We start from the raw sequence: 21,956 nt of genomic DNA, 5'->3' as shown, positions 1-21,956 counted from the left end.
AGAAGCATCAAATGTCGTTGATGATGATGTTGATGAGAAGTTTACGACCTATACGATTGTCTATATAACATTAATACATGCACAAAAACTACATCAAGTTAGGATTTTATACTTTTATTAATTCTGTAATGGATAATAATATATAACAAACCATTAAGGCATCCTTACCTAAGCTTCAAAAATCGATACTAATAAAAATGAGGAATGTCTTATCTCTATCTAGTATATTATTATACCGTGTGGGAACCTATGAACCATGCCATTTCTCTACTCACTCAAGAATGACTCCCAACATACATAACTTTTAAGTCAACTATAACATATGTATATTTAATAAAATATAAATGGATTAAGGTCTTTTAATAATACCAAACTTTTCTTACTCCAGTGAAATTTTATCTTTTCCTCGTTTTTTATTTTTATTTTCCTTATGGCAAATCGCTTGTAGAGTAAAAGCAAAAGCAACGAAAATACTATTTGCTTAAATATTTATATAATGTTGTGGCAGTAAAGCAATTATTCTACCCCAGTTATCATTATAGAGAATTCTATTATAGCAAACAGTTGATGTATATCTTTTACATGTTGTTAGAAACTAACGGCTGCTATGAAAAGTGATACTAATGGATGTTATCAATGCTTTCTTGCAAAATATAAATGCTCACGGATATATATCTTGGATACACCTTATTTTCTACACACAAAAAAAAAGTTTATTGTTTATAGACTACATAAGTCACGCTTTAGGTTGAAACAAGCTTCACGACAATGGATCTTAGATTTTACGTATGGTTTCACGTAGTCCTTGGTTGATACTACCTTGTTTGTTAAATAGAAATAATTCATGCATCTTTCTTGCTTTACTGATGAGATAGTTATTACCAGAATTAATTATATTGCTTTAAAATCTCTTATGTTTGGTTTGTGCAGTGAGTTCAAAGTTCAAACATCAAGGATCTATGTCCCTTGGCCTTTTTTTTTTTCTTGGATTGTAAGTGACAAGTTCTTTCAAGGACATATCATCTTTCTTTTGAGGAAGTAGACACTGGATCTATTAGAAGATGATGCATGCTCGTTTGACTTATAAGTAATTTTGTTCTCGTATGTACATGCAATTCTTAGGCTAATTAAGTCAGTTTTTTTTTTTCCAAGATCATATATAGTGATGTTCATTTTCTGTATGCACACTGACTTCCGAAATATCACAAAGCTTATTCATGTACGTACGTAGTGTAAATCGTACATGACTACTTGTCTACTTTTACAGTTTTACCTTTTGGTTTACTCTCTTAATTAGCTCGTTGTTCATCGAGATTTTCTTTCTTCTTGTGATCTTTTGAGTTTGTTATTTATTTAGTCATTAATGCGATGTAACTTTTTTACTCAACAGAAACATATAAAGAATGAAATGAAGAATTAAAGTGTCTGATTTGAGGCTGAAACGAATCTAGACATCGACTTAATTATGAAAGAGGAAGAAAAAATGGTATTGGAGTTTGATTCCTTGTTACAACTTACAACATAGATAGTGAGTGCGGTGACTCAGCGCTTGCATTTTCCATGTCATCCGATCCTACTGCGCCACTTGTTATAAATTGAAGTACGAAACCATCAATATCATGAAACCAAGCTAGAGTCAATGACATTTAGCTGTTAGTGAATTATTTATTTTGCATTTAAAATATTCTTAATTTGTTATATAGGTTGAAATCTGCTAATCTTCGGTATCGCATGCAAAAACTAGATAAATTCAGTCTAAAGATGTTTTGACATGAATTAGGAAAATTATGAAACCAAAGTGGTTTAATAGGAAATAGGTAGGAAATTCACGATATAATTAAGGGCATGCGCTACTTAGTCCTTATAGGACAACTTGAGGTTCTGTTTCCCATTACCACATACCAAATCGGTTTGATAAGAAGTTGGGTAAGTATAGTTTTGGAATGCGGCAAAGAGACAACTCATCTACTTTAGCACATGTCGTAATCCAAATAGAGATGATCTATTATTAGTGGCCTTACATTTTAAATTTTAGTGGTCATTCGTAGTTTGAGCTCTTATATTGTATAGGAAGCATATAATTTGATAGAAATAGAGTTTATGTGGCTTCTTTCACTAAGTTATATAGTCCACGATTAAAAATTTCATAAAGGATCATCATATGGATGAGTTAATTCTAAAAATTAATAATTTGACGAGTTGAAAAGAGTACAATCACCTTTTTCCTCATTTGGGTATGGAGTCCAGGAGTGGAGGGTACAAGTTGAGCTAGCCCAGTGATGCAAGAACTTACCACGGTCCATCCCTGATTTGTACAACACCTCTCTCATATGTTAGGAATACAAGGACAATGTTCTCACGAAAATCAGTTTACACATATATTTAGGTGCTTGGAGAGTTTTCTTTCTTTTTATTAAAATTTCTATTATATATATCGCAACGGAGAACTATTTAAAGCTTAAATAAAGTACGATACAAATCAATGTACTGAGAGTCATTAACAGCTTCTTGTACACTTAATTATAAGCTGATCATATATGACATGTGTTGATACTGAGATTTAATAAAGAAGTATCACACATCTGTCAAAAAGTGGAAGTATAGTATGTATGTCACTAATTAATGAGTTAAACTCAGCATATTTGTAACGCTGAGATTTGAACATGTACAATATACACTAAGGTATAGTAATTCTAATATGGGAGTCGTTTGATTAATTTGTTTTTCTATATGATGCAAGAGTTAAAATAGAGGAGAGGGAGATATATAAAAACAAAACAAGAAAAATAGCTTGTGGTAAAGCCCAAGAACGAAGAATCACCCTCAACACCTTAGAAAGTTGCCAAATTTGGGAGAACAAAATATTTGCAGGATTAGCTCATTATACCTGATTCAGTTATGTGTGCATGTGGATCAGTTACCTGATCGTAATTTGATTGTTTCGTGGAATATCATTAAAAAAAATATATCATACAAAATATCAAAAAATATTACGAGCTTTTCTAAACTTTTAGCATATGTTTTGTTAATAAAAAATTTGGGGCATTTCTTTTATAGGCATTGCTTTCTATAAATAAAATGAAATATAGGGAAATCAAGAAAATAACAATGATATATAATCAAAATTTGTTTTCCACAAAATAAATATCAATTTTTATGTATAAATAATGCATTAAAAATCCAATTACAGTAACATCGAAAATTACCGAAAAAATTATACTACTGTATCTTTAGAAATAACGAGCATTATTTTGATGTAGTTAATTTTTAAGTTGTGTTTTACAATTTTTTATTTTTCTTATAACATTTTTGCAAGTCTAGTAAAGTATGAATATTAAACCCTATTTTAATTCTATTTAATTTTATACATAAGAATATGAGAATTTTATATTTATGAGTGAATTAATATAAAACTGAAAAATTTTTATAATTAAAACTATTTTTGCTAGTTTTAGGTTGTTTATCAAATTTTTTAGTTGGAATGCATTTACTAAAATGAAATGAGATGATATATTAGATAAAGAGAGGCCATATTTATTCATTTAAAAAACTAGATATTCATTTAGTAAAATATAATATTGAAAGCCAAGTTCTGATATATTAATACCTGAAAAGTATGTAAAGAAAACACATGATATTTTCTTTTGATAAGTGGTATACAAAAGCCAAGATATAATTTAATATCATTTTATAAGGTGTCCATCAGATTCTCTCTTACAGTCTCCTTATAAATAATAGCTGGATCATGATAACATGTGATAAAACCCACACTCACAAATATCTCTCCTAATATACTCTCTTTCTCTCTCCCTGGTAACTGGTAATCAAAAAGGTTTGTTGAGACAAATCTACAGATATGGAAAAAGTGAGAGAGATTGTGAGAGAAGGGAAAAGACTGGCAAAAGAAGACCCGAGGAGAGTTGTTCACTCGTTTAAAGTGGGTCTGGTTCTTGCCTTGGTCTCTTCTTTCTATTATTACCAACCTCTCTACGACAGCTTCGGTGTTAATGCAATGTGGGCTGTTATGACGGTTGTTGTCGTCTTCGAGTTCTCTGTTGGTCCGTCTAATTCGTATTCTTTATTTTTATCTTTTTATTATTACTCTCCTTCATGATCTCTGCATCCAGCATGCATGCCATGCAATAAGTAAATATTACAAGAAATAAAGTTTGGATAACAACATGATCACGTGTTATAGTTAAAGATCTCACTTTAATTGTCGTTTGTAATAATATACTTAGATGGTGTGTATATATATATTAGGGGCCACGATCGGTAAAGGATTTAACAGAGTGGCGGCGACACTCTTCGCCGGGGCACTTGGAATCGGAGCTCATCACCTGGCCAGCATGTCTGGTGCAACAGGAGAACCCATTCTTCTTGCAATATTTGTCTTTGTACAAGGTATATGTATATAAATTAAGTCTTGTATATATATATAACCATAAGGAAGAAGATATTATTGTTTCTTTGCATTCAAGTTTGTTTTTGTATTTACATGTTATTATATAACATTTATTGGCTATTGTTCCTTGAGTCCTTTTCATTGGCCGGAGTTTGATCATCTCTTTGAACAGTATGGGTTAATTCAATTCGTGCTAAACGTTTGAGCACGTAATGTTAATATTCGGTTTACTGATTTATTTTTAGTGAAACACTTATCCTCCAGTCCGGATTATAGTTAATTATGGGGTTGGGAAAAGGAAAGATATATAACACTAAAAGTTAGCGTTTGAGACAGATCACAGCCAAAAATTGATAATTACTACTCGGATTAATGTATTTTTTTTCTCTTTTGGTTGGGTGTTATATAGCTGCCTTGTCGACGTTTGTGAGGTTCGTCCCGCGGGTGAAGGCGAGATACGATTACAGCCTGTTGATATTCATACTCACTTTTGCGTTGATATCAGTGTCGGGGTTCAGAGAGGAGCAGGTTCTAATGCTGACCCATAAGAGAATATCCACAGTGATTATCGGAGGGCTCAGTTGTGTCCTTATCTCCATCTTTGTCTGCCCTGTTTGGGCCGGCCAAGATCTTCATTCACTCCTGGCCTCTAACTTAGAGAAACTCTCCTTTTTCTTGTTAGGTATCTCCCTTTCATTATGATTTTTTTCTGATTTGAACAGTATAACTCTTTTAAGGTTAGTTTGGAACTCTAGATGCGTGGCAGATGTTTTGCCACTTGGTCACGAGCTTCTTTCTCGTGGGAAAAGTTTCAAGTTTTCTTATTCGCTTCCATTTTGTGTGATGACTAATAAGGATATTTTTGATAATGATCTTTAACAACTATAACATGTTAGAGAATTTTGTTTCACTGTTAAAATCTTTATTTGTAAGAATTATAACTTTATTCAAGTTAGAAGAATATTAAAAGTCTTTAATTATGTTAAAACTGAATGCTGATAAAAAAATATTATAAACAAAACAATTTCATGGAATGAAATTTGATATACTTTATCAAAAAAAAAAAAAGATTTGAGATCTCCGTTTATTTTTTCTTTTTGTTTTAAAGAATTTTGTAACTTTTTCTGTCAAGCACACTTAAATTAAAACATAAACTCCTTGATTGGGTGCTAATTTCTTAAAATAGTTTACAAAGTTAACATCAAAATATGTTTTTTTTCTAGGTATTTTTAAAAAGTTGGTGTATATATAAAATCCTACTATATATATTACATTGGATTGACACTATGATATGGAATGGAATATTTATTTTTACTATCAAGAAAAATAAAAATTGGAGTTTGGCAGATTTTGGGGACAAGTATTGTGAAGCTGTAGGAAATGATGACACCAAAGAGGTTGACAAACGAAAAAAGGATTTTGACAACTATAAAAGTGTTCTCAACTCAAAAAGCAATGAAGAATCTTTGGTTAGTGGTGTACCCTGAAATTTTCACTTCTTGCTTTATTTTCACCACTATATCTCATTTCATTATGTTTTTTTGTCGTTTTCTTATATAGGCTAATTTTGCAAAATGGGAGCCTGGTCACGGCCAATTCAGATTCCGACACCCTTGGAAACAATATCTAGCTCTCGGTGAACTCATCCGACAGTGTGCTTACCGTATTCATGCCCTCAATTCATATCTTAATACTGATGATACTAAGGTATTGTTACACCAAATCAATTCGTAAACTTGAAACCAATATAATGTTCTTGATGTAGGTTTTGTAAGTTAAATTGAAAAACAATTTTGCCTTTAGAAGCCTTCTCAAAGTCTTACGAAATAATTTGTCTAAACCACTTTTCTATAAACTCCTCATTTATTTATTTTAAAAGTTATTCATTCGTTTGTTATAATTTTTCAGGTACCAGTTGAAATAAAAAATAAACTACGAGAACCTTTGAAAAGAATGAGTTTGGAGTCAGGCAAAGCGATGAAAGAAATGTCAATGTCGTTAAAGAAAATGACGAAACCATCTTCATGTGATCTTCATGTCCAAAACGCACGATCTGCATGCAAATCTCTCACCAACTTACTTAATTCAGGCATCTTGAAAGAAGTTGAGCCACTAGAATTGATCTCACTTCTGACCGCGATCTCCTTGCTCATCGACATTATTAATCTGACAGAGAAAATCTTGGAATCCCTACATGAACTAGCATCCGCTGCAAAATTTAAGGACAAGACTGAACGGCCTTTGTCTTTCGAGAAAACAAATGCAAAAAGCATTGTTTGTGGCCGGCCAATCAAATGTCATGATGATCATGTGGTTACAATTATTGAAGATGATGGTAATAATGATGACACATCAAAAAATGATAATCGCTCGAACGAGGTTACGAACCATGAGAAACGTGAAGACAGTAATACACATGTACACGTAAAATGTCTTTGTGATGTCGTAGAATGTAGATAATGGTAGTCCTAAAAGAATTCATAATGATCCATTATAATTTTTATTGATTCTAATATATGTTGTGATATATCTATCACTTATTCAAGTCCTTACTCATATATATCTATCACTTATTCAAGTCCTTACTCATATGATTTGTGAAGTATATTTTAGAGCCTAAACTTTATGTATGATCACTAGAATTAAGTATAACATCTTTCTTTGTACATATAATCCCATTAATAATCAATTAATCATAATATATCTAGAAATTAAACCACATCACATTAAAAAAAATTAGGACTAAAAAATTAAATCATATCAATCTTTGTACATAACATTTTAACTACAATTTACAATATTAAGATACATAATATATTCCTATGTCAAGTGAGTGCTACTCTCTAAAGGCTTGAGTAGACCTCAATACTCTCCATGTAAAAAGATTTCTCTATAAAGGAGAGAGACCTCAACAAGGGACATAATCGAGAGAAAAGCAAAAGACTTAAAACACAAGATATACGACTCAACTCTAACATGCATCTAGGGTTATATATTGATTTGTTGTGCCATGAATTCTTGTATTTGAGCTCAAAACTTTGATGAATAAAAATGACTATTCAACATCTGTTTCTTGTTTTATGTAGTATTTAAAGAAATCGATTACTTTTTTCCAAATAAGTATTGATTCTTTTGGTTGTAAAATTTAGTATCTCTTATAGTATTTTAAAATTTTGTTGTAAAATTTCTTATCTCTTATAGTATTTTAAAATTTTGATTCTTCTTTTCACTTTGGTTCCGGTTCGATTTGGTTAATTTGCAGAACTAGCATGTAATAACAACATCCTTGTAGTGTAGACATTAAACAACTAATGAGGAGGAAATTAGACATATATCAACGAGGAGTATTATGAGAGGACAGTTCCTAGAAAAATCGTAAATCTCAATTGAAAAAAAAAGATTATTAATGTTACTGCGTGGCCTTTGTATACAATGTCTTTCAACACAACAGTGATAAAATAACATTTTCTAAAAGTCATACCCTTTCTTGGTGAAGAATAGAAGATACTAGTTCATGCGTCCACAACTTGATGAGTAGATCAAAGACACATCTAACCAAGTAACCAGTCTTGAGAGATGATACAAAAAAAAAAGGCAAACAAACTCCGGTATGCACAAAACTTGGTGAGTAGCTTTCCAACCCATAAGCCATAGATATAAGTTTTCCATAGGGGTTTGCGATCATTATTTGCAATACCAAAATTTTTGCATTTTTTTTTTTTCAGCATTAGGCCACAACAGGCTGACCCATTAGCCTAATCTCTACATTCGTAGGAAGCAGGACTCGATCCCTGGTGTGATAGTGCCTTGTGTATTAAGGACTTACATTTGGCCACTGCACTAAGGTCACTTCACACAAAATTTTTGCATTATGTTAGAGCAATGATCATTTTTATTTAGTTTCCATGTTTGGATATTAGATGTTTGCCATAGTTAAAGAATATACTGCATGTAATCGAAACAAACATACTACGCGAGTCAGAGCAATGATGGTGCATATCGCATAGCACATGCATTCTCGTTGGTACTATCATCAAGTCATTACGCTCCATATTCATCAGATTAAAGGACTCTTGGACTCCTGAAATTTTTTTTATTTTGAATAGTATCTAGCATACCTATGAATTATTTTGGCAAAACTTTGAATGTCAACTACAAGTATTCTAAAGTTATTAGAATCATTAAAATGATCTCAAAGTTAATTTTACAAAAATTATCTAAGATTATTTTTTAATTACGCAAAATACCAAATCACCACGAATATGATCGTCTACCCTCTCAGACTAGTGATTTTATATATTTGAATCACCATTATGTTGTATCCATATTATCCAACATAAAGTTACATTTCGGGTGTAATCCTTTATATATTACTAGATTTGGACCCGTGCTAGAGCATGGATTAAAATTTCTTTTATCTTTATTATAATTTCAAAATAAAATATAATTTAGAAGACGGTTTAGCATTATAAACTGAGAAACGATTGTTATTATTATTTTTTTTTGTATGAATATGTATTTTGGTGAATGGAGATCTGAATGATTTAATATCAATGTTTTTTAATCAGGACCAGACCGGCCGGTCGGTTCGATCCAACCACAACCCGATAGATATTCCGGTCATGGTAACCTCTAAAAACCTAAAAAATTAAACCCGCAAAAAAATAGAAAAACCCGTGAACCGGTGGTTGAACAGGATGGTCGGACCGTGTTGTCGATCTCAAATTAAAATATTTTATTTTGGTCACACTTTAAACTCAAACCAAATTAAAAATAAATGTTGTTATTTATAAAAGAATCAGTTAGTTATTTTATCTAATCATTTAAAAGTTTAATTTTAGTTGCTTAGTACCTAACTATGTATGTTTTGTTCATATATTTATAAAAAGTAGATGTTATATTCATAAAATGTAATCAAACTAATAAACTAATTGACCTGTAATTCAATCGGTCCGACTTGTTGACCCAGTGACCCGAAAGACTTCCGGTTCACCTTCCGGTCCGGTTTTAAAGACATTGATTTATATTAAAAGCTTGGAAGGATGTTAGGTCAGATTTTATTTTGAAATCCACATAAAATCTCAGAAATCACGATTAAGTGTGATTAATTGCCAAGATTTTATTCTTTTTTATACCTAACAGTATATTTTTGTGCCTAACACTATATATAGTGTAACAATATATGGAATAATTAAGATTTTTTTTGGAAATTGTATAAATCATTGGAATATTATCTATAAGAGGATTCTTTGAGATATTCTGAAGTGTATTTGTAATTTCATATAGCCCACGGATTTCATCTATAACTTTTTTTTTGTAACCAACCTATATTTAATATATTATTTATTTTGTAACCAACTTATAAAAATTATATATTCTACAAAAAAAAGTTGTGTACTTCCGTTTTATTATACAAAAAAAATTGTGTACTTCCGTTTTATTATACAAAAAAAAGTTGTGTACTTTCTATTTATGATTGAGAGTATATTTTTATCCCCTTTAATAACTTGGTTAACGTTGTGGTCTATCAATAAAATCTCAGGAAAATAAATTGGTAATATTGTAATTGTAGATCTTTGGAAACAACGTGATCTTCCGAAAATAAAGTTTGGAATATCCATGAACTATCAATTTGGAATATCACGTTTAAGATTTTCTGTTACAATTAAGGTTTTATTTGTTACCTTTAATATATGAACTATCAACTTGTAACTAATTAATATATAGATTAATCTATAACCTATTTGTAACCATTTATTAAAATTATAAAGTCTTATAAAGTCTACCAAAACAATGTTATGTACTTCCATTTTATTAAAAAGAGGATTTATCATTTATCATTTATTATCTATATATGAAGAGTTATCTTATGAAGAGTATAGGGTCAATGTAGATCCTATATATAACCTATTTTTATTTTTATGCATTTGTAACCATTTCTATTTTTTATAAAGTCTACGATTTGATACAAACATACGAAAGGAGGATCTTCATATATATTATAACTAAATCTTGCTCCACGATTTATGGATATCATTTATCATTTATCATTTATTATCTATATATGAAGAGTTATCTTATGAAGAGTATAGGGTTAATGTATATCCTATATATAACCTATTTTTTATTTTTATGCATTTGTAACCATTTATATTTTTTATAAAGTCTACAAAAACTAAGTTGTGTACTTCCCTTTTATTAAAAGGGGGATTATGTATTTTACTCTACCTGCATGCTACTAGGACTGAGACCAATTATCTGGTATCCGAGATCTGATCCATGATTTAGTCATATCTGTTCCAAGAAATAGGATCAGCGGTTCCAGATCCGGATACTAAAATTATAGAACCAGTAGATACAGATCCAACTCCGAATAGTTCAAAATTTGTAAACCAAACTAGGATTTACCCCGTGGTACACCACGAGACAATTTTTGTATTTAATTTTTCTGTATAAAAATTTATGCTTTTGTATTATGAGTATATTTATTGATTATATATATATATATATATGTTATACCGCTAGACAATTTTTGTTTAACACTCTTAATTAAACTAATACGATTTGATATAATCTGATATTAGTAATGTTAACAAAATAAATTTAACCCTTATTGTAGTATTGAGTTATAATGATAGGTTTTATTTTTATTAATATTTGTATCAAATCTGTCCCCTCATATAACCCCATGAGGTGTTTTTTATATAACCCCATATGTAGTGTAAAGGAAAAATGAAAATAAAAAACTTTAGAAACGTTTTTAAAAATAGTTATTGATAAAAACTAAAAATAAACAAATTAATATTCTTTTTTTTTGACAAACAAACAAATTAATATTCAAGAACTAAAATCTACACCAAAAAAAAAAATCTATAAACAAAAAAGGAATTAGCAACTGCAAAATATTTGATATTTACATTTTCCTTCCATCAAAGATATATATATAGACATGGAAAATAATTATATAAAAACTTGACTAAATGATAGCCATTAAAAAGAAGCCGTTCAAACGCAAAGATAGATATTAAGATAAAATTTAAATCCAACAACCATATCAGCTTGCAAATTAAATCAAGCTTCTTTAGGTATATGTCATCTTCTTGATAGTCTCTTGCTTTTAATAAAATGGTGCATTCACGATATAAAAAATAGTAGATTTGTGTGTTTGATGATATGAGAAATGCAATTCCATAGAGTATTTATAGTAGACGAAAGTAGGTAAAAAAAAATCTTGATGCCAAGCATAATATATTTGACACTATAACAAAATTGGAATAAAATCTTAACGCAATTACTTATTTGTTTCTATATAATCGGTTTTATAAATATTAGGAGGAAGAAAATATTAAATATGAAGTGTATGAACATAAATATTTACTATATATGTGCTAAATCATAACCCAAATATTTTTCTAGATAAGGGAATATAGTTATTTTAGATTAAATTGTTATGTTTCGATTAAATAATCGAGATTTTAGTAATAATAATAATAATTAATACAAATAATAAGTCTTTAAAATCTTACCTAAAAATCGAATGTAGATAAGTAAACATCATATTTAGGCGAGATTTTAGGACCGAAATCGTTTTCTTTAAGAATTAAATTACTTTCGATATTTTAGGGATGTTGCAAATTGTATTAGCTATATTTTTAGGGAAGATCCGATTTTCATAAGCGGATTAAATGTTTATAAAAAACCCGACCCGTGTGATAAGGAAAGGAAAGATCCGATTTTTTGAATCGGTTTAAAAGCCAAAAAAAATGCGACCCGGATAACAGAAAAAAGGACACAAATTTGTACTCCAAAAATGTTAAGATAGATATCCCTAATCTGGTTGCATTGTTAGTGGATCTAATATTATTAGTGGACTACTAAATGTTAATAGACTATGCAATAGATAAATGAGATAAACTTATGGGCCAAAGCCTATAATAGGTCCATTTAGCTTTTAAGATTTTTTTTTGGTCAAGTCTCTTTTTCTTCCTTTTTCGCCTACGAAAGCTTTCTTTTCGACATTTTTTTTCTTCTTTTCCACCATTAAACCACCATCATATGAATCTTCCATTTTCCTCCGTTACGAATCTGCAGAGTAATGGTGTGCTTTATTTGTTTGTTATTCCTATTTTTTGATTTTATTTCACTGTTTTTGATATAAGATTGAAATAAAACTCCAATTCACCGACCAAATAGATCTGAGATCCGCGACAGGAGGTTCACCGAATCAGCTATGTAGAACAAAATCCTTGTTTTCTCGCCATGAAATCCGACAAAAGAGAGAAACAGAGAGAGGAGGGTGAAAACAAGAAGACGTAGAGAGAGCGAGAGATGAAGAGATGACAGAAATTCGGAGCGGATATGGAGATCCACGGATATCCAATTTTTCTTACGGATACCCAAAATCTGGATATCCGAGGTTTCGGAGCCAGATACGGATAGTGATAACGTAAATACGGCGGATCCGAATCGGATACGGATCCGTCTCAGAGCTATCGCATGCGTATATTTGCTATCATCTTTTTAAACATTAAATGAATATACCGACATTTTCGATAGTGTTAATTGCCCGACACCTTGCCCGACGCTGACAATATGGTGTCGATCGACACCTTGCCCGACACTCCCAAAAACCCTAGTTTGTGTCGACCGACACCTCCACATGGTGTCGATCGACACTCGCCAAAGTCTCGAGCTGTCCTCACGTTGGTGTCGACCGACACCCCAACTGGTGTCGACCGACACCGATGCCGAGCAGCGATTTCCTTCGATCAAAAACTACGAATTTCGCCTCCAATCTTCTATAATCCGCTCCATGCCTTCCCAGAAGCCAAACCCAGCCAAAGTAGCGACAAAATACCATAGAGAACTCAAATAAACAACCACATAAGCACCAAATCACATAAAAACTAGATATCTTAGCTTAGATAAGCCATGGTCATGCACTCACCTCTTTGCAGGAAGATTCAGACCAATAGCAACGAATCCAACCTTCCTAGCAAGCTTCTAGATTCTTCCTAGCAAGCTTCTAGATCCTTCCTAGCTTCCAATCTCTCAAGAACAGCCAAGAATCTCTCCAAAAATCACCAAAAAGCTCAAGAACACATTTTTTCCTCTTTTTCTCTCAAAAGCGTTAAACGGCAACAAAAAAACTTCCTAAAACCCTTCTGGTCGACAAAACACTTAAATATCTCGGTTTAGTGGTGTTTCCTAAACCAACCGGTCCAAATCGATTAAAAACTCTTAAATCCAACTTGTCTCTCGGGTTGCTACCCTACAGCGCGCCTCCGGATCGTCATCCGAAGTCGATATACCAACCATATTCCCAAGCCACAAAGTCTTTGAATATGGCAGTACTAGGAGAACCTAAGTCCCCCAAGAGCCGCGAGCAAACAATTCTGAACACGTCTGAGTCCTATCCCTATCCAGGTTTCCTTTCCATGGCTCGCGTAAAACATCTCAATGTCCTACCAACCACATATCCCCTCACTGGAATACCTCATGACCACACAAGGATCATATACATGCCACAAGGGCCGCCACAAAGGCCAAACAAAATGTCCTAAAGAGGACCGCCACCAAGGCCAAACAAAATGTCCTAAAGAGGACCGCCACCAAGGCCAAACAAATGTCCTAAAAAGGACCGCCACTAAGGCCACTCGTCACAAAGGACCGTCACAAAGACCATCTGTCCTGAAGGACCGCCTAAACATGCACTCTGGCTAAACAGCCCGCCACAAAGGCCACGCAATTGGCTAAACAGCCCGCCACAAAGGCCACACAATGGCTAAACAGCCCGCCACAAAGGCCACACACGGCTAAACAGCCCGCCACAAAGGCCACACAATGTCTAAAAAGATCACCACACACGGGCACACTGACTCGAAAACCCACCACTAAGGCCACACAAGCCCCTCCAAGGCTCTCCACCGCTAAAATGGACAAATTCTAACTCCCGTAAAACTTTCCATATTTAGCACTTTCCATTTTTGGAAACTTTCCACTTCTGGAAACTTCTATTTCAGGAAACTTTTCTCCAAAAACCCTGCCTCACGGAAACTTTGTACCCCTCTCACCACCTCATCTTGTTACTGAGTAGCACAACCAACCACCCCAAGCGACCGAGTAAACAAGAGAGATGGGCTGGAATACTCCATTCCCGCTCCAGCCACGGATTACAGACGGGTTCAGGCTAAACAAGCTCAAGTCGCGGCTTTCATCTTCGCCTCAGGCTCCCAAGTCTGATCCTCAACACCATCACAGTCCCAAAGGACTCTCATCAAAGGAATCTTCTTCTTCCGAAGTTCCTTGATCTACCTCCCGAGAACCCTCACTGGTCTCGCCTCCAAAGTCATGTTAGGCTGAAGATCCTCCGGAATCTTAGCCAACACCTGCTCACCCTCACGAAGACACTTCCGCAACATAGACACATGGAAAACTTTATGGAATGCACGCATAACCTCAGGTAACTCCAGTCTATATGCCACTGGTCCAACCCGCTCAATCACTCTGAATGGACCCATATACCTCGGACTCAACTTAGTCTCCGACAATGACCTGTTCGGACCCTGCAACATAGCCATCTTGAGGTACACTCTGTCTCCTACCTGAAACTCAAGATCTATCCTCCTCCTATCTGCATAACTCCTCTGCTTATCCTGAGCCTCCCTCATGTTTATCTTGAGAACCCGAAACTTCTCTGAGGTCTCCTGAACAAAACTAGCACCAAACATGCTCCTCTCCCCCATCTGAGTCCAGCATAACTGTGTACGACATGGTCTCCCATACAAAGCCTCATAAAGAGCCATCCCAATACTCGCCTGATAACTGTTGTTGTAAGCAAACTCTACCAGGTTCAGGTGATCTGCCCAATGGCCACCCCAATCCAAAACACACATCCTCAGCAAATACTCCAGCATCTGGATCGTCCTCTCTGACTGTCCATCTGTCTGGCGATGATAAGCAGTACTCATATGCACCTTAGTGCCCATCTCTGCCTGAAATGCCTTCCAGAACACCAAAGTGAACTTAGAATCCCTATCAGACACAATACTCGCTGGCACCCCATGCAACCTGACTACCTCCCTTACGTACTTCTTAGCCAAGACAGCTGCTCCATCAATCTTCTAAATGGCCAAAAAATATGCTGACTTAGTCAACCAGTCCACAATGACCCAAATAGTATCAAAGGGCCGTGACACTGGCAATCCTACCACAAAATCCATGGTGATCATAACCCACTTCAACTCAGGAATGGGTAAACTCTTCAGTAAACCGTCAGGAACCTGATGCTCAGCCTTCACTAGCTGACATAAATCGCACCTCGAAACCCAACTAGCCACATCCTTCTTCATCCAGACCCAGTGATAGTACCTCTTGAGGTCACGGTACATCTTAGTCGCTCCTGGATGAATAGAAAACTTGCTCGCATGAGCCTCTCTCAGAATCTCCTACCTCAACTCCTCATCGTTGGGCACACAAACCCGACCGTGCACTAAGATAGTTTCATTATCTGAGACCTCATACTCTGAATCCACATCCTTAAAGGCATTCACCAGCCCCAAATCCCTCTCCTGAGCTAACCGCACTCTACTCAGAAGATCTGCTCTATCAACTGCTTCCAAACCCAACGGTTCCTGTGAAACAGCACACAACCCCAACGCACTGATCTCTCCTGCCAGAGACTCCATCTCCTGCTCAGGCAAAACCAACACTAGCGTAGTAGTCAACATCTCCTTCAGGCTTGCAAAACCCTCCAGTCACTCCTGTAGTAACCTCCCAACCCAAGGAAACTCCTGATCTCTCTGGCATTCTGCGGTCTAGGCCAATCTTTGATAGCCTAAATCTTCGCCGGATCTATAGAAATTTCCTCTACAGAAACAATGTGACCCAGAAACCCATCTCATGCTGCCAAAAACTGCACTTGCTCAACTTAGCAAACAACTTCTGTTCCCGCAGCTTCTCCAGAACTGCTCTCAAATGCATGCTCTTCACGACTCTTAGAAAATACCAGGATAGCGTCGATGAAAATGATGACAGACACGTCCAGAAACTCCTGAAACACGCTGTTCATCAACCTCATAAACGCTGCTGGCACGTTAGTCAACCCGAACGACATCGCCACAAACTCATAAACCCATACCTCGTTTTTCTTCTTGATGAACACCGATGCTCCCCACAGTGAAGTGTTAAGACAAAAGAGTCCCCTGCTCAACAAATCCTCTAGTTGCGTCTTCAGCTCTACTAAACAAAAATTCAGTAAGCCGACATCAACTCTCCACCACTCGGATGTCAACATCTCTTGTCCATCGAAGAACCTCTAGTAACTTGTTTCTTAGGAAAACTTCCACAAGATAGCTTATTACAAAGTTAGCTTTTTGCTTAGCAATTCTCCACAGCAAATCATCAATACGAACGTAATAAAATAAACAAGTACCATACGTTCGCACATTCTAATTCACCGCGTCAAATGCTTTGCAAGCCGCCAACTCAAACCTCTTTCCTTGTCTCCCTCAGCAAGCTTACCAAAACCTTGAATCTTGCAACCCTGTCCATCCAAAATTAACGTAATCCAACATCGTCGCAACGATTAGATTATCCTACCATGAAGGCTTCTCGTGAACTTATGTATCTGGCAAACATGCCTTTCCCGGCTCAGACCTGCTGTAACCCCCCTTCCCAGGACTCCAGCATCACCGGCCTCGCAATCCTANTACCTCCTCGTGGAACTCTGGACCACACACTCGCTGGCCTCGGAACCTGCCCGAGCATGACCACGACCACGTCCCCGTCCACGACCAACAATTCAAACACCTTTAACCACTGCACTTCCAAGAACAGTGGCTAACAAGCAAACTCTTACATAACACAAATACACAAAAAACAAAAAATACAAACTCACCGNGAGCCATACCGATCTCACTCTCAGACCAGTGTCTTCGAGTTATACCGTCTCACTCTTGGAACATAATCATCAAGATCTCGGTATCAGGGGAACTACTCATTCTNAAAATTGACTAACTCACATAATCAATCAAAACATGCAAATCCCAAACATATACAGCAAAAAGCCTAGTGAACCCAAACCTAGAACCATAAGGGCTCTGATACCAAAATGAAAGGACCAACCTTTTTTCTTTTAATAAATAATAAATAATATATATATAAATAAACTACAACTAGTGGTCTCATATCCACTAGTCACCTAACCACATTCACAATCAACAGCGGAATAACAAAACCAATATCCAATAATAATCCAATAATAATCTAATAACAATCTAATATCATAGCATAAGCAATATCCAAATACCAAACAACAAGAAACATGAAACCGGCAACCTAGCAATGTTTCTAATGACTCAGCTCTAGCAACCTAACAATGCCAGACAACATCCAATCGAGTCCCTAGAACATCCTCCTCTTCATTGCCTTGATTCCACAATCACACTTTGCCTTTACTTGCACCACAAACACAAATTGTGATGCATGAGTATTTGATAAACACTCAGTGAGGCAATCCTCCCATCTACTAGGCTATACACACAAGCAATAAGATCTCTACTTGCCACAATCAACAATCAATAAAACAAACCAGGCAATACACAAAGCATACAACATCCGTCGTAGCTGAAAGAAGGGTGTCGGCCGACACCAGATGGTGTCGATCGACGCTGACAATATGGTTCGACCGACACCTTGCCCGACACTTCCGAAAACCCTAGTTTGTGTCGACCGACACCTCCACATGGTGTCGATCAACACTCGCCAAAGTCTCGAGCCGTCCTCGCGTTGGTGTCGACCGACACCGATGCCGAGCAGCGATTTCCTTCATCAAAAACTCCAAATTTCGCNTCATCCTCTTAACATAAGATGGAAACTCCTCAACATCCGCAGCCCTCGGATGCACCCCGCCACATGCGGTATAACTGGAGCCTGCACTGGTACCCCTCTCGGTAACCTCTCCAACAGCACGCCAATAAATCCGCCAAGCGATCATCTCAACCCTGGGCTCCACCTGCTGCAACCCCACACCTGGGTTCCCAGCACCCCCGGCATTCACACCGGCTAACCCTCTTTGGTCCCTCATGATACGCTTGCGACCCTCTGACGTACCTCCTCGTGGAACTCTGGACCACACACTCGCTGGCCTCGGAACCTGCCCGAGCATGACCACGACCACGTCCCCGTCCACGACCAACAATTCAAACACCTTTAACCACTGCACTTCCAAGAACAGTGGCTAACAAGCAAACTCTTACATAACACANAGATCTTAGCTTAGATAAGCCATGGTCATGCACTCACCTCTTTGCAGGAAGATTCAGACCAATAGCAACGAATCCAACCTTCCTAGCAAGCTTCTAGATTCTTCCTAGCAAGCTTCTAGATCCTTCCTAGCTTCCAATCTCTCAAGAACAGCCAAGAATCTCACCAAAAATCACCAAAAAGCTCAAGAACACACTTTTTCCTCTTTTTCTCTCAAAAGCGTTAAACGGCAACAAAAGAACTTCCCAAAACCCTTATGGTCGACATAACACTTAAATATCTCGGTTTAGTGGTTTTCTCTAAACCAAACCGGTCTAAATCGATTAAAAACTCAATCTGGTCGAACCGGAAATTAGTGGTGTCGACCGACACCTAGGTGTTGGTCGACACCCATCTCCAAAAACCAATTTTTGGTTCGCGGATGTTACAAAAATAACTACTAAAAATAATCATAATGATAAGATATTGACTTTTTAATAATTTAATAATATATGGTTATTTAACTATCTTAACATGGTATTGAATTTTTTGAAAATCCCAGATATTCATTTTTCTCTATAAATTTTCTATCACTACTACACTTTTTATTATTATTTACCATTTTATTTATTTTCTCTTGGCATTTTTAAAGTTAGGATTAGTTTTAATTGATTAGTCTAAATAGTCTTATCTATTTAATGGTCAATATGTAGATAATAATGTATAATATAAAATATATGAACTGATTTTTAAAACACAAAAATACAGATTACTTTAATTGATAACATTTTATCAAAACTTTTTTCACCATGTTTAAATTTTTTTCCATATTTCATGGGTGAAAATTATTTTTACAAAAAATAATTAAATGTAAATTTGAATAAACAAAAAAATTATAAGTAAAATTATTATTCTAACACTTTAGCTCCTAAATAATAATTTTATTTGAATTGATTTATCCTGCAATATGTGGGGGTTGTTACCTAGTACTGCTATATTGCTGAAACGAGCTGAATTTATTTTTATGTCATAATTTACACCATTGATGAATGAAATTTGTTGTTCACTTCAGTCTGATTCTAACTAATATATGGTAATGTAAAATTTAAATATTGATTATTACTTTGGTATGTCCGTTTAATAACTTTAAACTCCAGAAATAATAACTAGTAATATGAAATAATTTGATCCATTTATCTTCTTTCTGTTTTACATTTATAGCTCTTTGTTTTCTTTGAAATAGCTGGTTTTCAATCATCTAAGTTCGTTTTCTTACAAAACGTACAATAAAAAGGTAATATGTGAAGAAATATCCTATACAATTCTAAATTCTACGGTTCAACAATTGCATACTTTATAAGAACCTGAAATTGTTATGACAACAACTGTATACTTTTTACATCGATTTAGTAAGAAGCATTTAGATTTGGCAAGTAAAAAGAGAAAAGAACTTAAATTTATAGTTAAACGAATGGATAAAGCCGTAAGCGTTATTTGAGGTGGGAAAAGTGGTGACGTGAGCGAAATCACCAGTGTCACATCTCAAGTGTCAGTCTTTACTCGTTTACAACCAAATATCGTATCATATAGATTTGGTATCATTAAGGATAATAATTAGCTCTAGGCTTGTTATTACGCCATCACCAATATTTTCATACTATTAAATAACCTTTTTCAAGTAATGTGTGTCGTCGTTTAGATGATCCTCTCCACAATTGCAATTTGCAACCTCCGATAGAAGTTGTCATCTCTTGACACTGACACTGCCTGTCTCTGCCCCAAACCCGATTTAAAATTTAATTCTTTCCACCACATCATCAAATCATCATCATCATTACCATTGTATAGTTAATTATGACTATCACTTCCATTAATTATTTGCATTGACATTTGCGAACGTACTCATAAATTTTCCCAACGGTACATTCCTTTGGAGATATATACTTGTCTTTTTTATTTGCACTTTCTACGTAAAAACTGTATTTTTCTACAGATAATATGGTGTGAAATATAAACGTAACGCTATAGTTATATTTTACTTAGAAATTCAAAAGAGATAACGATGATTTCATTCACATGAGCAACAAAAGTAGTGCATATCTTACATTCACTTTCATGAAACAAGCTTAGCAAAATGAAACTAAATACACAAAGAAAAAAAAAGTCTCCTTGCAGGATGATAAAACCGATAAAACATAAGAGTTAATATACAATATGACATTAAGTAAAAGCAACAAGATGAGATGAGGTCAAGGGAGATGAGAGTGGTTTCTTGGCTGTCTTGGTGGGTTCACATGATGGTGCAAAGGGTCAGGACCTGAAGGAACGGTCCTAAGCTCTTCATTTGGCCCTAAACCTTTGAGCTTCTCTTCTTTCTCTCCATTTACTCCTCCCCGTTCACTCCCCTTCTTCATCATCATCATCTGCCAAAGTAAAGACCATTTTATTATGTTTCATACTAACACTTGCACACCATAATAAATACAAATGGTATATAAATATATATGTTTGAGTGTGCGTATGTAATTATAGAGGAACATATGAAGAACATGACAACTAAAGCAAATGAAACAGTGGTCGGACTTGGACTATATATATGAATATTTAGGTATTAGTACAAGTTGAAGCGGACCTTGCGCGTGGGAAGTGCATGAACGTCGGCATGAGCTTGAGTGAGATCTGGTGAGACAATAAACCAAAACAAGTTATTATGATGATAGTTATAAGAATGCGTGAACATGAGTAACAGAGTTTTTAGAAGAAGAAGAGAGATTGAGACCAGAAGCATCATGGAGGAACAAGAGGCAGAAGAGTAGCAGTAGCACAAGACTTCTCGAATCCATTTTCTAGAGAGAAGTGAATGAGAGAGATGGAGAGCTAGAGAGAGAGAGAAAGATATAAACTGTTTTCACTGTGGTGATGAAATGAGAAGGGGACAGTCCAATTTATAGCGTAAACCTAGAAGAAGGAATGGGGTCTCCTATTTTTTTTTTTTTTTTAATAAAAGTAGATATTTTTTTGTTACTTTTAGATAATATATGATTTATTATATGTAGTATAGGATCTTCATCAATCTACCGCATCAATGGGCTTAAAGTATATATATTTAAGGTTCATATATATTAAGAGCTCATGAACTTGTTTATAGTTTAGCTATATAAATCAATACTCATACTTTAACTGAAACTCTCCCTACCAATGTAAGAAACTGTGAGATATTTAAAACAAATAGTATCTGTTTCTAGACAAAAAAAAATCGTAATCAAAAAGAAATTAAACTAATACCTTGCCACAATAGCATATAGCA

The 21,956-nt window shown here is 34.9% G+C and overlaps 2 protein-coding genes and 1 long non-coding RNA gene across 3 annotated transcripts; 2 read left to right on the top strand and 1 right to left on the bottom strand.

Moving 5' to 3' along the window:
- LOC104787002 lies at positions 705-1,318 on the top strand. The gene is made up of 2 exons (XR_767755.1): positions 705-786; positions 931-1,318. It is a non-coding gene; the product is annotated as an uncharacterized LOC104787002 (long non-coding RNA).
- LOC104787001 (aluminum-activated malate transporter 7-like) lies at positions 3,758-6,945 on the top strand. Its single transcript, XM_010512489.1, has 6 exons — positions 3,758-4,058; positions 4,264-4,404; positions 4,815-5,087; positions 5,753-5,874; positions 5,966-6,112; positions 6,314-6,945. Exons 1-6 carry the CDS (start codon positions 3,857-3,859, stop codon positions 6,863-6,865), a joined length of 1,437 nt encoding a protein of 478 aa, XP_010510791.1. The 5' UTR covers positions 3,758-3,856; the 3' UTR covers positions 6,866-6,945.
- LOC104789283 (protein CLAVATA 3-like) lies at positions 20,899-21,492 on the bottom strand. Its single transcript, XM_010515008.1, has 3 exons — positions 21,429-21,492; positions 21,282-21,328; positions 20,899-21,072 (listed from the first exon to the last, which is right to left on the bottom strand). Exons 1-3 carry the CDS (start codon positions 21,490-21,492, stop codon positions 20,899-20,901), a joined length of 285 nt encoding a protein of 94 aa, XP_010513310.1.

The sequence above is a fragment of the Camelina sativa genome, chromosome 5, assembly GCF_000633955.1.
Source record: "Camelina sativa cultivar DH55 chromosome 5, Cs, whole genome shotgun sequence".
In the NCBI taxonomy this organism is placed as follows: Eukaryota; Viridiplantae; Streptophyta; class Magnoliopsida; order Brassicales; family Brassicaceae; genus Camelina; species Camelina sativa.
The sequence above is the reverse complement of the archived record's forward strand: the minus strand, read 5'-3'. Positions and strand labels throughout refer to the sequence as shown.